This window comes from Oenanthe melanoleuca, chromosome 3 (genome assembly GCF_029582105.1).
Source record: "Oenanthe melanoleuca isolate GR-GAL-2019-014 chromosome 3, OMel1.0, whole genome shotgun sequence".
In the NCBI taxonomy this organism is placed as follows: Eukaryota; Metazoa; Chordata; class Aves; order Passeriformes; family Muscicapidae; genus Oenanthe; species Oenanthe melanoleuca.
In genome coordinates, this window is record NC_079336.1 from 57,694,071 (window position 1) to 57,710,014 (window position 15,944).

The following is a 15,944-nucleotide window of genomic DNA, read 5'->3' on the forward strand; positions in this document are numbered from 1 at the left end:
CACGTGTCTTAAAAATGTAATAAAAATAATTTGTTCTTCTGTCCTTTTTAAACTTTTGTTCTACCACTAGATGAGTGGTTGCACTTAATATTTGTTGGGTTATGAACCACAGGAAATCTGGGGAAAAACAAGCTTGTATGTTAATCTGACATTTGCTGCCAGGCATATAGGAAAGTATTCTTTGTGGAAGTTGGCTATTATAGTTATATGGGAATTCATAATCAAATTTAATGTTCAGAAGAGATAGTTGCCTGCTGTCGGCAGCAGTGGCTGACACCATTGCTTGTTGTGTACCATAAATCCTTCATGGCTTTCATCATCTCAGCAACAGAGATGCCTAGTGCTCAGTGTACACTCACTCCATTCTGAAATGCTGGACTTTTTTTTAGCTTAGGAGCAATTATATTCTTTCCAGAGTGAAGATGTACAAGGGAGAAGTAAATCCTGTAAAACATTTAATCCCAAGCTCATGACACTAGGACCTTTTACAGATACATATATATACTTTGCCAGCTTTTTCAGCCTCCCTTCTGGGTGGAGCTGAAATTAGGTAAAAGGAACACCAATAGTACTATTTTGTATGAAGGCATCAGTTTTGGTACACTGAATCTTTTGTTGGTTCAGAGAGGTCTGATAGCTACCAAAAGGCATAGTGCAATATTGGCGTCTTGCATCTCTAGTGAAGCTTGGCTGGCCTTGGGGAGCAGGGAAGGGGAGCAGGCTTTCAGCAAATGGCTTCCAAACTCACACACCATGACTTAAATCCTAGCTTCTAGTCAAGCCACCAGTGACCAGCACCTGCTGAACACTGAAGTGATTTAAGAACTGTTGGAATATATAGGAACCGTATTGAGCTTGTGCATAAAACTGATTTATCCTTTTTGAGCCTTTCTTAAGCACATGATATTTTCAGGAAGGACAAGAGAGGTTTGAACCCTTGTATGTTCAATGAGTACTTAATTGACTGAAATATTTGCCAGTTAGATAATGCTTTTATAAATTCTTATTTCATAATCATGATGCTGCTATGATAGCAAATAAGTGTTAAGCATAAGGCTATTTATCTGGTGGAGGTTAATTAGCTCAACTCAGGAGTTCAGTGAAACTGACTCCTGTGCTACATCTTCTCCCAGTAGTGGGAATGGCTGATTATTGTCCATTTGGGGACCGCTCTGTTTGCTCATCATTGCTTATATCATTCCAGGAAATGTGTCAAACCTCTCTCTTTTTTTCCTCAGTGATTTCTCTCTGTATTCATAAGTTTATAATAGGTACTACCATGTCAGACTTGCAGAATAATCTTCCAGAGCCAAGTAGCTAGAAGGAATAGAGTCAGGCAGAAGAAGAAAGTATAATTGTCTGTAAACTCACACCTGAGCACAAACCCAAAATTGAGGGCATAGCACAAAGCAGCAGTCACAGCAGCGCAGGCTTATTTTTGCTGAAGGCTTGCTGACCAAACCCAAAAATCTGCATTCAGATTTAGAGAAGACTTTCTTGGCCCTTTTATTTTAAATAGAGTGTTTACAGACATTGTGATTAATTTATGCAAATAGAAATCCAACTCCAGTCTGCTAGGCCTGAAGCTGTTAAAGTTAGCATGTATAACTACCCCTTACACATAGCTGTCTTTGTCGTAACTTGGATTTGTTGAGTGATACTACTGAGAAAGGAGTACTTTATCTTGCGAAGTGGTACTACTGTTCATGTATAAAATGTATCAAGCTTGTTTATACTTCTGTTTTATAATCTTCCAAAGGACTGTCAGTGAAAGAATTTGTTTGCCTCTGAGTTGTCTCAACAACTGAACAGCACCTTCAGTTTCAAGTTCCCTCATTGTAGTTAAACATTTTCTCAGTATGTATGTTCTTTTGCTGTCTTCATCTCTTAATGGTTTTCTGCTGAAAGGGGGTTTTTCCATTTGAAGGAGGAATTCTGAAGGTCAGCTTTCTTTTCCTGAGAAACCAGCAAGTGCACCTCTTCAGGCATCTGCTGCTGATGGGGGTTTGATACCCGGCTGGATAGTCAGAGGAGATAGGTCAGCACACGTTGCAAACCTGTTTGGCAGGAATGTTCCTGACCTCCTGAATCCTGATGATTTTTAATTTTTATTCCTGTGTTTTTGTATCATTCTGAGCCTGCCAGACACATTGCAGCTTTTGTGCTTGAAAAATTGCAATGCTGAAAGGCCTGAGTCTTGATTTTTTTCATGTACTAAAATGAAGTTAGCATACAATATCATAAAGAATCTCTGCCAATAAAAGACTCCTTTCAGCTACATTGGAAAAAGAGAAAACTTAATCTCCTAGGAAAAGGGAAGTCCTGCTTTGCAGCTTTAATTTTTGGTGCTCAGTTACTTACATGTAATCAGTTTGTAGATTTAGTGTCTTGTGTCCATAACAAAGATCTTCACAAAGTATTGTAGTGCAAAAAGCAGGGGTGCTGAATCATTTGTTCAAACTAAAAACTTCAGTATTTATAAGTAAATTATCCTAAAAGGAAACATTTTCAGCTCAACTACAAAAGCTATGTAAAATCTATCATGGATTTAGTAGGCTATGTTTAAAGTAAGGTCTTTTTAATGAGTTTAGAAGCACAGTAAGATACATGTGTCCATATGAATTTCTTAAAGTTCTCAAATCAGTGGTTTGGCTTCGATCCACAGAGTATTGTTGTTGTTATGATGGTGATATTATTTAAAGTTTCTGAGTTCTGATTTCTCCCAGTATTTAAATCACAGAAGGTTAATTAAAGCAGTTCTTTATTTTGCAATTGCTGTGGAATATTAACCTCACAAAGCCTGCATTAAATCAGTGAAGTGACAGAATTGCGTTTGCTTTATAGAATAACTCTACAAGAGCAAAGAAAAGCCATTTATAGTTCAGTGCCATTAATTGTTTGGCATTTAGATATTAGCATAGGAGTCAATTAATTAACTTGATAGTAAAACTACTGGAATGCAGGCTGATAAAAACTATTTTGTTGTAGGAGATTAGTGATCATAACTATTGTTGTTCCCCTTACTACTCTCCTTACTACCCAAGGAAGGTTTTCTTTCAATGTTATTCTGAGAGCTAAATTAATATCTCAGAAATAATTTTATCTATACCTTTGAAATTTAGCAGTAAGTTAAACAGAATAGTGAATTTATCAAAAGATATTTCATCATGTAATTGTCATTTATTTTATGATCCACTAATCTGATGGCTGTGACAAAAGTTCTCTAGGCAAATATTTTAGAATATAAAGGCAAAAATGCTGTTCTAAGAAAAATTCTAAAATGCAAATAGGAATAGCATTCTAGATTAAGTGATCATGTTATAAAATATAAGAACTATGAATAAATCTAAGTGGTTGGGGTTTTTTTACTGTTTGTTTTGGTTGGTTGGTTGGTTTGGTATTTTAGTTCTGTATGAGCAGTATATATTCCAAATTTCAGAGGTCTTGTAAATTGCACCTTGTGTCCAGTTGCAATATAGCAATATTCTCTAACGGGCTTTAAATTAACACACATTATTTTCCTCAAAGGTAGGGAAAATAAGTTTATTAATATTCCTGGCATAAAATCTAGCACTGCATTTTTTTGGCTGCATGCATTTTCTTTAATAATTGAAGCTTTTCAGTATACATATATTTTGTTTTATTTTCTGTATTTTGCATTGAAATTTTGTTGTTGAGACAGTGTATTATCTGAATATTGACCAGCATATATTTCATTATCATGCATTCATTATGCTTTTCAGTATTTTCCTTTTGCTGACACCTTTTCCTACTGTAGTAGGATTTTGAATAGATTTTGGAGCATGCAGCTGAATTGTTACAGGGTGTTTTAGTTGTTGCAATCAGATATGAACAACAAGGAACGAAATGGCAAATGACAATAAATAAGATACCACTTTAAAAAACAAGTTTACCTTTACATGTTGACAAAACTACTTGGTGTTTATGTTGTGGAAGATAGGAAAACAACTGTTGGTCTTGGTGAGCTGTCCCTCAATAAATCAAGCTCTGGAAGAACACAGCCTCTCTCTTTGTGTCTTCCTCATGTTTATCCCTGACTGCCAAGAAACTATCTTCCACATGCATGTTTTTAGGTAGAAAGCTAAATAACCAGCTATAACCAGTCTGAGATTTGTGTCTCTGCCTACAGAATTCATGAAGATTGTTCTCCTTCACCGTCACAAAAAAGAAAGGATTATTGTTGCTTTATTACCTAGTAATCCTTTACCAACTTTTAATGAACATCACTGTTTTTTCATTGCTGTGTTAAAGAGTAGTCTGTGGTCTGGTCTCAGAGTTATAAGTTTTCACCACTTCTTTCATTTGTCTACCACTTTCTTATCCCCCACCCTCCCCCCACTCTTGCCACTCCCAGCACCAGCCCAGCTGGGAATATTTTCTTTTGAGAAATTGTGGTGGTGGTGGTGATGGTGGTGACGATTTCTCTATCTCAAAAGAATAAAGAAATAGTTTACTGCTGTTGGTTTAAACTGTTGTATTATGCTGTCCATTGAATTGTTTTTACATGTGGGCGCTTCCTTTTGGAAATTACTGTTCTTTTCCCACTCCTTAGACTAAGATACTGTTCTGTGTGGTGGGCTGGATTTAAATATTTTTGTACAGATACTCTGTGTCTTCACAGACTGCAGGGAAAGGGAGGATGGTAATGCAGCTGATTTTCTGCTTCCAGTAGCCAACCCCAAATGTAACACACTAATGCTTTCACATACTGAAAAACAAAGTTAACCAAAACAGTAGAGACCAGTTGAGAATACCTTATTTACTAAGTTGATTACAGTCTTTTTTGCATCTGAGCTTCAGTTCCTTCTCCTATGATTGTACAGCTGATAAAATAGTAGGTAAATCTCTGTTCAGTTTTTATTTAAGGTCTCTCTGTGGTGGAGTATTAGAGAATAAGTTAGCAGGTGTCACAGGACTGTGATATAAATTGTCTGTAATACAATATAGCTTTATATATGAAGGACAGGAGCTAGGAAGCAAACCTCTCTATGCTGGTTTTTTTTTTTAATGTCACCTCAGTGATGTTTTGCAGCCCTTCCTCACTGATTTACAGTTTTTCATGAGCCTTTAGATGAAGTCCTGGCTTTTACCTCAAAGCACAGACACAGACTAGCCCCCAAGAAAACGCTGAAGTAATGTTTCCCAGTCTTGAGTGACAAAGTCTCATCCTTGGGTACCTAGCTCCATTAGCCTAGAGGTAGCAGCTGCTCTCGGTGCAGCTTTTCTCTTTATTCTGTAAGCTGGCTTCAGGCTTTCAGCTCTGCTGTAAGCTGCGGGCAGTGCTCTGACCTCATTTCTGCCAGAGAGCTGTATGCTTGAGAGCTTCCTCGGCAGCAGCAGGCAGGCTGGGCCAGGCTGCTGCCCTCTGGGGCACAGAGCCCCCCAGCTCTCTGCTTCTGCAGCAGCCGAGTTGAAAGAAATGGCAGGTTTGAAATCCTGCCCCTCGCCCACCTTCTGCCGGGTTTAGCTCTCTCTTTGGGGTGCAGAGCTGTTTCTCAACCCAGCTTCACATCTCGGGTCTGCTGAAGCAATGGAGTTTTAGGAAGGACTAGTGTGGCAGGGCAGGATGCTGGATGGCACAAAATCTGTAAGTCATCACATTAACATATTAGTCTGTCCCAAGTGACTGTGAAGAATAGGACATGCAAAACCAGCCAGACGTCTTTTTTTAAAAAACTTTTTTGTTCTGTTATGTTTGAAATACAGCTTTGTCAGTGAAAAAATGGCAGGGAGGGGAAGGAGGGGGTGTAGAAAATGAAAGCGTGGTTGGACTGTCAAGCTTTGTGGGTTTTTTAGGAAAATTCCAAAAAGCTCTGTAAACATGGGAAAATGCATGGAAATAAAATGATCATTTTACCCCTCATTTCCAAGTTATATTTCTCAGATTACTTCTTTGGACTCTCTCTCATCTCTTTATTTACACTAGAACTTTAGATGTGTAGAACAAAATCCTACCTTTTTTGCCTGTAAATGAAGAGCTGACAGCTGTTTATCAGGTTGTGCAGTGTGCAACAGTCACATTTTACTACAAACATCAAACTGGCCTATTTTTCTTGTGGCATGTTACAAGTATGAGAGAGGAAAACGAGAAGAAATGTCTTGTTTCTGATTAAATCCACTATTGATATGCTCTGTGATCCATGGAATGCAATAGTGGCGAAAGAGAAAAAGCGAGATAAGGGTTTCTGAGAATGATTTTATCTTGGAGCTCTTCCTGCATCACTTGCTTAATGTGGCTCCTGGAGGCCATGTAGAAAGACACATGTGAAAATGGACTAGAGCATTTAGGAAGAGAGACCCTTCTGTCTTGTTCGTTTGGCTCAGGTTACCTAATATGTGACTAGAAGCTGTGTTGACCAAACAAAAAATCTTCCTGTAAGATATAGGAATATTTTTTTTGACCCTGTGCTTAAAATGTATTCTGCAGATGAAAGCCTTTGATAGTTAGATAGTCTGACTTGCTAATAACTTCCTGAGAATTCTGATGAACTGACCCTTAATAATATATTTGCTTACCTAAGTTAAGTATCTTTTGCATCAACTGCTGTATAGTGTATTTTTTTCTTCTCTCTGCAGTGTGTTATGACTTAACTTAGATGTCATTTCATGATAAATGGGATCATGAAGGAGAAAATTATGTTACCATTGTAATTTTTTTTTAAATCAGCTTAACAAAGGACGTCTAGGTAATAGTAAGTTTTAGAAAGAAACTGCAGATATCTTGGAAAGGACAGCATTAATAACATTGAAGAAGATGATATGATGTCCTAGGGACAACGACTGGTCTGCACTTGAGGCATGCAAACTGGCAGGTTTTCCAAATGCCTCCATGTACATGGTAGGATTTTTCTCTTACAGATTACTTATGATTTCTGGATTAATTTCTCCTCTTCGAAAAGGAAGGAGCTATTTTGCTTTGTCAGTTTTCTGAAGTTGTTGATTCCTTTTAGTACTTGTAAAGATGTTGAAGACTGAAGTTAACTTGATAAGGCAGAGATTCATCTTTGTTTCTGAGGGCATGTTCCTGCCCTGGCTTGACTGTGGCAAATGACCTGAAAGAGCAGCAGTTGCTGCTTTCTGGTCCCACTCAAGTAGCAGTCAGAAGATAGCGTCAGTGTGTTGGGGGAGATGCCAGCCTGCTGGCTGCCGTTCTTCAGGACAACTGTGTTCCCTGTCTCCATTCAGGTTCCTGTGGTGGTGGTGCAGGGTTGGCTTGAAATGATTTACGTATTCTGATTGTGAACAGGGTTTATTCAGTTCATCACGTAAACACAGACTCGCATGTTTAAGAGGATTACCAGGCTGCATTGGTAATCCACCTCCGGTGGGTAGCACGCTTCTCTTTTTTGTTGGTGTAATAGGTGCTGGGACTGACAAAACAATTTATTTTTTTTCCTGCAATCACCTGTCCTCTTGTGCAGCAAGAGACTTGCTTGCTGGTTTGTGCACAGTGCTCTCCAGCTGCAAGATAACAATTTTCTTCAAGGCTTTACAGGCTTCTGTTTCATTTTTTCCTTCCCATTTCTGACTCATAAAATTCAAGATATATATGTATGTATTTCTTCTTGACCTAAGAACTTCTGCAAGAGTCCATCTACATCCTGCAGGACTTCTGCAGACCATCTGACCAGGATTCAAGCAAACATCTCTGCTCTTTTGTGCTTAGTGGATCATTCCCCACAGGGCTGCTTGCATGAGACTTAGTGTTGCCTGTGGCCTTGGGCATAACATTTTTTCTGAGTGCAGCCTTACCTGCAATATTCCTCTAACAGATTGGCTGGCCTTTGTTGTCAGTTTTGTGCTACCAGAGAATATACAGCTTGGGAGGTGACGTGTTAGGTATTACGGTTGGGCTAGAAGTTGGCTATTTAGTGATATGTCACCATTCTGGTAAGTAATGTTTTTCTTTACTGTAGTCTGTTAGTGCAGAAGGTGGAAATGGGGTAGATGTGTTGATACATATTTGTCAACACAGAATGAGCAGATGCTTGGTTGAGTGGTAACAAGGCATGTCCCTCTAGCATAGCCCCCTAACATATCACTTGTCTTCTTTCTGTTCAGTAGATGAGTAAAATACTCTTGTATTGTAGGGCTGTCCACTTCTCTTGGCTGCTCTGCTGGGCTCTGATTTCCATACTCAAGTGGTCTGAGGCAAAAAGACAAGAATTAATATTTGTTTTCAGTTTTGCTGTTGTCACATTGCTATAGAATTTGCTGCTCTCACACTTTAAGTCTTCTTAAGATTAACCGACTGAATCAAGAACATCGGCTAAAATAGTTTTTAATGAGTTTTTTTCAGACTGAATTATAGCATATTATTTTCAATAAATTATCTGCTTTCTGTTTAACCATCATGGTACTTATCTTCCTGGGTGGTCATGTTATCCCTCTGAAACTCACTGCAGTAGAAGTGAATGAAGCCTGAATGACATTTCTCACGCAGCCCTCCTTTAAATGTGGTTTTCCCACAAACATTAATATTTTCACTATGCTTTCATTTTCTATTAAAAAATAATTTGAACTATTTAATAATAAGATCTAATCTTCTTCGGCAAAACTTAAAACAAGTGTGCATTTAATCTACATGGTTTCAATCATCTTTGGTGCTATATTAATTCAAATTTGCAGAGAGCACATCCATGTGGCTTGCTTGTCTTAGACTAGGTCCAGCTAGAGAATGAAAGCATGACACTAATTATCATTACACATGAGAAAAGGAAAAAGCTGTCTGGCAGTGGCCTGCTCCAAAGTGGTTGCAATGTAATTGACTCCTGCAAGTGTGGAGCCAGGCTCAAGGCTGGCTGCAGCCAGAGAAGGGAAGTTTCCTGCCTCTCTTGCCCACCCAAGCCTTCCCAAGGCCAGCTCTACTCAGTAAGCCATGATAACGCTGAGGGGGAAGGGGTTACTTACCTGACAGGTTTTAAGTTGCACCATTTAACAAAGTGGTCTAATAAAGACCACTAATACAAACTAAGAGATGTGTGTCCAGCTGCAAGAATTGTGGGAGGCAGGAACAAGGAGCCTTTGACTTTATTGCAGGCCAGTATGTAGGCTTACTCTGTCACTTTAAACCTCTGCAGTAGTGAAATCCCACACCAGAATTAGAGACTTTGAAAGTCTGTAAGATGAATACAGTAACAGAGAATAAGAGGGATGAAAATATCCCATTTCCTCCCTTACTTCTTAGACTACACACATCTTGAGCTCTATATACCTCAATTTGCAGAAAAAGCTGGAAGTGTACATAAATAGGAAGTGAATTAACTAGTCCAGGCTCTGTGGATGATGAGCAATTCGTTGTTGTTATTATTGCTCCCCAAATATAATAAGTATTTATGGATCAATTTCTGAACAGCTTACCCAATATACAGGCTTTAGGCTCTGTCTAGTAGGTTTTTTTTTTTGTCTACCTATTTTAATCATTCATGTGTTTTTAAAAATCTAAAAAAGTCTAAACCTCAGCTATTTTGAGTATATGTTTATGACTTGCTGATTATTTGTCCTTGTGCTTTTCTAAAATCTGATGGGGAAACCCTGACTTTAGTTATTTTACAACTTTGTTGACAGTTTGTGCTGTAACAGCTATGATATGATTGGGTTTGTGCCAAGTTGGGAAGTTCTGAGTGGAAACTTGTAGCCTTCTGTTTATAAAAGCCTGAGTTTCTGTCTTACACACATGCTCATCTATGGGAGGAAGGATTTTCTGTGATTCATAAAAAATCATAAGCTTTATTTTGAAAGCTGATGTCAGTGATGGATGAAATACTGGGAATCAAACAGAAAAAAAAAAGAAGTCAGGAATCCCAGGAGAAGACTGAGCCCCAGTATCAATGGGGAATTCCTCAGCCATGACTGTAGCACAACACGTGGTAACATGTTCCTCTTCCCCTTATGTTCCCTCTGTTCAGGCCCTGATAAATCCATTCCTAGATGCTAGGAAGAAAAATGACCTTTCAAAGCTGCGAGAATTGCCAATTCCATGCATTTCCTCTGTGACAGACAATTTGCTCTAATACTCCTTTCCTTATTTCTTGTTTATCTCTCAAAATCTGTTGTAGCTATTCTGTAATATGCTGTATGTTAACAAAGTTTCCAAATGCAGAACTGAAGAAAGGCAGTAGAGGTTTTCTCTCTTCTGTTTTTAAATGAAAATGATACTAAGCACTACTTTGGTTACGAAGCCAACCTCTTAGTGAAATATGCTATTATTTAATCATTATGTTTAGGATATAAATGGACTGTTTTTATTGGGCAATACATGTGTATAAACAGATAAAATTATACACACAGTCCCATGCATATTTCATCTGGGAGATTCCCATGCCTGCAGCTTACTGAGAGCAAACTGATCCTTTACTTCTCAAGAGCCGCCTTCCAAGTTTCTAGTGATCCAAGTATCTACATAGCTTGCAGAGAATGTAAAAAGAGTTTGTAATCTCAGTCCTATTTGGAGTGCACAGGTGCCTGCATCATTAACAAACACAAATATCTGTGTTTCCAAACCTCACCTAGAACTGAGCAAATGGATTTGATTTTTCCACAGACAGAAAGGAAAGCTCTGTGAAAAAGGTGCATTTAAAAAGACAAAGACTGTTGTGTCTGGGGTTTTTAATGTGCTCTTCAGTGTGTGGAAAGACATTTCATACAAATCTTCAAATACCCAGGTAAAAGTAAATTCTGTTCAACCTGCAGTATTTCTCACGAGAAAGCATGCTGTCTCTTCTCTCTCCTGCTCTCATCTCCCTGGAAATTTCAGTAGGAAGCAAGGTTAAAATCTTGCAAACATGTGGGAAAACCCATGCTTGGTACTTTGTAATGAAGTAATGGCTCTTGATTTTTCAAAATATAAAACAAGTTTTGCTTCCCAGCAAAATCCTGTAGTGTGTGTTTGGAAAAAGGAACAATTGCGTTTCTACAATGACGTCTCCTAAACTGAATATTCCATTTATCCTTTTTCACCACTTTTGGTATAACTGTGTGGTTTTTGTTGTCATTTTGACAAGTGGTTTTTATTTGGTGTAATTTTTTAAGAATTAGGAAGCACAGCGTTGAATGATGAATTGGAAGTTGAAATCTGGGGTTGCTGGGTTTATTGCAAGTGCCTGTGTAGTGACAGCCCCGGCGTGCGTGAGCGTGGTGTGTGTGTGTGTGTGCGTGCGCGTTTTTAAATAAAAAGGAAAGCAGAGGTTTGCTCATTTGTTTGCCTATTGTGAAGCTGTCCTGCACCTTTCTACTCCTTTGTACTGGGGTGAAGGCTGCTGAATGGAGGCCTTGTGCCATTTGTTGATTTTAAACCTCACTGTTAATCCACAGGAACCTGCTGGTGTGCGCAGCAGGAGAGCTGTGTGACAAGTGGAAATCTGGGCGGGAGGGAGTGCGGGGGGTCACAGGGGATAATAATCATTCAGCCATCAGCCTTTGTCACCCTTAAGCCTAATTGTTACCCTCTGCTGGTAACCACATTGAAGTGCTGGCCTTTTAAGTGTTTCTTGATTTTACTTGGCACAGGCTTAGGGATAGGGTCATTTATTGCTGGGTTTATATCGTATCAGGTTTGCTGGGGTTTGTTTAATTAGCCCCATTGAATTTTCTGCATCTCTTAAAATAATCTGTGAGAGTCCAAATGGGTGGAAGGGGCTGAATGGAAATGGTACAGTTGTTAACAAATTTCTCTCTGTCAGAAGCTGGGCTAAAACTGGAGACAGAAAGCTTTCCTGCTCTGCCAGCCAGCTGCCTTCTGGAGTCTGTGCTTGAGCCACAGCTGTGGCTGTGGGCACTGGGCTGCCTGAGCAGCCCTGCACAGGCAGCAGCAAGGTGGGGTGGGGCAGAGGGCAGCTTGCCCTGTCCTTCTGTGCCTTGCAGCTTCTTCCTGCTCCAGGTATGCCACAAAATCGAAGGTCTGAGGGTGGCTGAAGCAAACTGAGCTGGTAGTAAACTAGGGAAGGGGAGAGGAGAGTTAAGTCATTTAAAAACAAAGAAAAAGGTGAGATATCTTTTCTAGCAGGAACTGGTTCTTCAACTTTCCCTGCCAGTTATACATGCTGAAGTCAGTATTGAGCTTTCTGTTGTTTTCCCTAAAGAAGCTGGTGTAGAAGCTACTATAGAAGCTAAAATGAAGCCTGAATTTAAGGCTTTGCAATGGGCAAGTACCTACCTCTGCGAGTGAAATGAGCTTGTGCTGGGGGGTGGGGAATGGGGTGCAGGACAGGAGGTTGTTTCATTGCTCTCCCCCACCCGTGCATGGTGGATGTTGTGTTGGGCCATTAACTATGACTGCTTGGGCTTGTGTAGGGATGAAAATCCCCAGGTTACTGGTACAAGCTTTGGAGCTACTCTTGATCAAATGTGCCCTCTAACCCTTCAGACAGATTGTGCCTCCAGCAGATGCAGCAACTGTGCTGTGTGCTATGACCTGATGGCCAGGGTTTGAAATTTGCGCCAGTAGTACTGCTGGTAAATCCAGGGTTGTTACAGGAATCTGATTACGCAGCATGATTGCAATCCTGTTTTCAAGTCCAGTCTTCCACCTGGCTCAGTACTTTATCAAAATGCTTGAGAATACATCTTAGAGTAGAATGAATGTTTGTGCTTGCTACTTACTCTTTTACAGTAAAATGGGGTCGTTTATTTAAGAGGTTTGGTTTTGTGTGTTTTCATGTTCCAGTGGTATGATTCCCTGCTGGTTGTTGGCATGCATCTCAGCTACCTGGTTTTCCTTACAAACAGCACATGTCATAGTGGTACCTGTGTGGGTTTGATACTTGTATCAGAAAGGTTTAACTAGTAAAAACTTCAGATCAAAAACACCATCAGCACTCAGGTGTTGTATTTTCACCCTTCTGTGATGCAGATTTGATTACAGTTACTGAATCAGGTTAATAATTCTTTTACAACTGTTGTTACAGGACATGTCTCAGGAAGGCTATGGAACCAGATCTCAACCCCCTATGGCCCCAGGAAAGCCTAACCATGAAGACTTGAATCTAATCCAGCAAGAAAGACCATCGAGCTTACCAGTAAGAAAATAATGTTTTTTTCAGTATTTTAAAATTGAAAGCACTTTACATACCAGTTCATTGCATCTGGGATGAGCAAATGAGAAGTTGTGAAAGAAGAAATGCTAAATAAGATTGATGAAAAATTGGTTTTAAAAATATGGGAACAGGTAGCTTGTATATGAGTGGACTTGGCTTAGGCTTGTTCTGTTTCAGAACAGCACTATTTATGCACATGTGTGTTCTGTGCTTCTGCACATGTGTATTTACATAGAGGAAATGGATTGATTTTTTAACTTTAGGAATTCCATGCTTGGACAAACTGATCTGGTGAGGAGGAGGCTTTTTTCTGTGTTCTTTTTCAAATGTTTTCAGTAGATTCTGATTTAAAATACTGTTACCGAGAGTTGTCTGTTCCAAACCCTGATCATCAGTAACGAGTTTGACATGTTAAATTCTGCTACTATCTATTACTACACAACTGTAGAAACAGGAATACTTAAGCTAGGTTGATTTTTGGCTAGGAGGTTATTTTGGACTAGTATTTATCAGCTTTTCTGAGCTCTACGCAATCTGCTGTGGGGGAAACAGCACAAATGAGTATACATTGTGGAGACATTGCAGCTGCTTGCATTTTTGAACGTCTTATAATGGACAAAGTACTTAACCTTGTCTCTGTGCTCCTTGTGGTTTGGGGATTTTCTTGTTTGTTGGTATAAACCAGCATGAATTTAAACCAACTAGAATATGTTCAGCTTAAATGATGAAAACTTTATAAACTATGTGACCTCTGGCTTGGAATAATGTATCAGAAACATGGAGGATATATCCCGCAGTTCACTGGGAATGTATTCATTTGCAGTTGGCAGAGGGATCTCTCTGAAAAGTTTACTGTATCAAGAAATCACTTGTATTTATGAAATCTGGTAGTTTGTTATATATATATTACCTCTGGCACATGGCACAATTGTAAATCCTTAAAAATAGGGCAGTAAACATCTTCATAGCATTTTAAAGTTTCATCTTTGGCACCTAGGAGAGTATACATGCTACAAATGTTTTACATGACATTTAAGACATGCAAGTCTCAGGAAAAGCTGTGGAAACTGGTATGAGAAAAGATACTGATTTGCTTTGAACCTAGTATTAATCTGACAGTTTTTCAGGACCCCTTTTTTAAACAGACTTATTTGTCTGAACAGTTCTCACAAATGGATGCTGGCATGCTGGCAGTTACCTTAAAAATTGTAGCTCCTGTGGACATTGAACTGTTTTGGCAACAACTACCTAGTTTAAAAAGCAGAGATACTAAAAAGGACTTTTTATTTTCCAGGTTATCATGAACAGTGTTTATTAGGGTAGAGGGAAGTAAAGTTATTTATCAACTAAGATTCTGCTAATTTGCCTGTGTTTTTTCTTAAACAGCTGTCCTACTTTTAATCCATGCTCTGTCCTATCTCCAGCATCATGATATTTAAGCAGAGTATTGGGTATTATCTGTGTCCCTGAGTGTTTGGTATATTTAGTAGCTCATAATTATTCTAGGTATGAGTAAGCTGGTTGTATTAACAGTGAATATTAACCATTTTGGCCACTGAGCTTAAACTCTAAGTTGGTCCCGAATGCTGTTACTGAGACACCTAATTACTGAAAAGCTTTGGTGCATAACCTCAGAGCACTTCATATACTCAAAAAACACTGCTGTTTTCATGTGGAGGGGAATGGAGGATACTGTAATTCTGTATTTTGGTGTTGGTGTGGGGTTTTTGTTTGTGTTGTTTTTCAAATTTAAAACAACTTCTACTCTTTGTATGTAGCAACAGGGTTTTTTTGATGATCCATACATTAAAAGCTTCAATATAAGTCTATTTGGGGTAATGGTTTAAACATGGTGGTTTTTCCCTGAAGCAGGAGAGTTCTGTGTTCTATTTTAGACTGCTTATGAAAACCCTGGATCACTACTCCTTGTTCAGTTAGCTTTATTTTGGTATACTCAATATGGCTTCTTAAGCTTGTTTTTAGGGTAATGTGGTTCTTCAGGGTAGTAGTCAGTAAGTTGTCTCTGTACAGTGAAGCTTGAAATTATAGCAGTGGTGTTAGGCTTTTAATAAAATTTAGTTATGTCTTGTTTCATGGTGTTCTGGTATTTATACAATTTGCCTGTTATCTTTTTATTTCTTAAGGGCATTGTGTAAAATCACAGCGGCTATATAGCAAGCTTATACAAGTGTCAAAAAACAACAAAAGAGATGTAATACTAAATGGTGAATGGTTTTCTCTGATGTGGCTTTAAAAAAAGAATTTCCCTTTGATGGATTCGAAGAGGAGCTGGCCACTTTCTGCAGCACTGAATGCTGGTTTGTGTCACCCTTTGGGGGAGTTTTTTCAGCAGGTTTGTGTCACAGTAAGCACAGCTAAACAGCTCAATAGTTGTTCCGTTTCCTTCACACATTGTATATAAAAGTCCTGGCATGAATGTTCCCATAAAGTTCAAAGCAGACAAATTTGTAATGTGGGCTGGTAACAAATGGCTACAAACAAAATATGGCTTTATTAGCTACTTCTAATGGCCTGTCAGATTCTATACAATGCTTGCTTTCCTTCTCCTAACTGCTCTGATATCTGGAGGGTTTGACCTGTGGGTCTCTGACCATGTGGAGTCACTGAGAGCCCAAATGAAAAGTTGCACAGAATAGTGCTCCAAGCACTTTTGTTGGGGTCACAATTAGAAGGAAATCTCAAGCCTTTGAGAAAACATGGGAGTTAGGTACTCTGTGAAGGAAAGGAAGTCATAAACAGAAACTGTTCCCTATTAGAGTGGAGGAATAAAGGGGGAGAGGCCTGAATGAAATTGTCTGGAGAACAGCTACTACAGAACATATTTATCAAGACTTAAGGGATAATAGCAAAATACACATTTTTTCTATT

The 15,944-nt window shown here is 39.0% G+C and overlaps 1 protein-coding gene across 6 annotated transcripts in view; it reads left to right on the forward strand.

The window, feature by feature from the left end:
• Positions 1–15,944, forward strand: part of ARID1B (AT-rich interaction domain 1B) — a 323,079-nt gene that overhangs the window by 85,720 nt on the left and 221,415 nt on the right. For all 6 annotated transcript variants that reach the window (XM_056486539.1, XM_056486541.1, XM_056486543.1 and 3 more), the window contains exon 4: positions 12,927–13,037. In XM_056486539.1, coding sequence (XP_056342514.1) covers positions 12,927–13,037 — 111 coding nt within the window. The remainder of the gene's footprint in view (positions 1–12,926; positions 13,038–15,944) is intronic.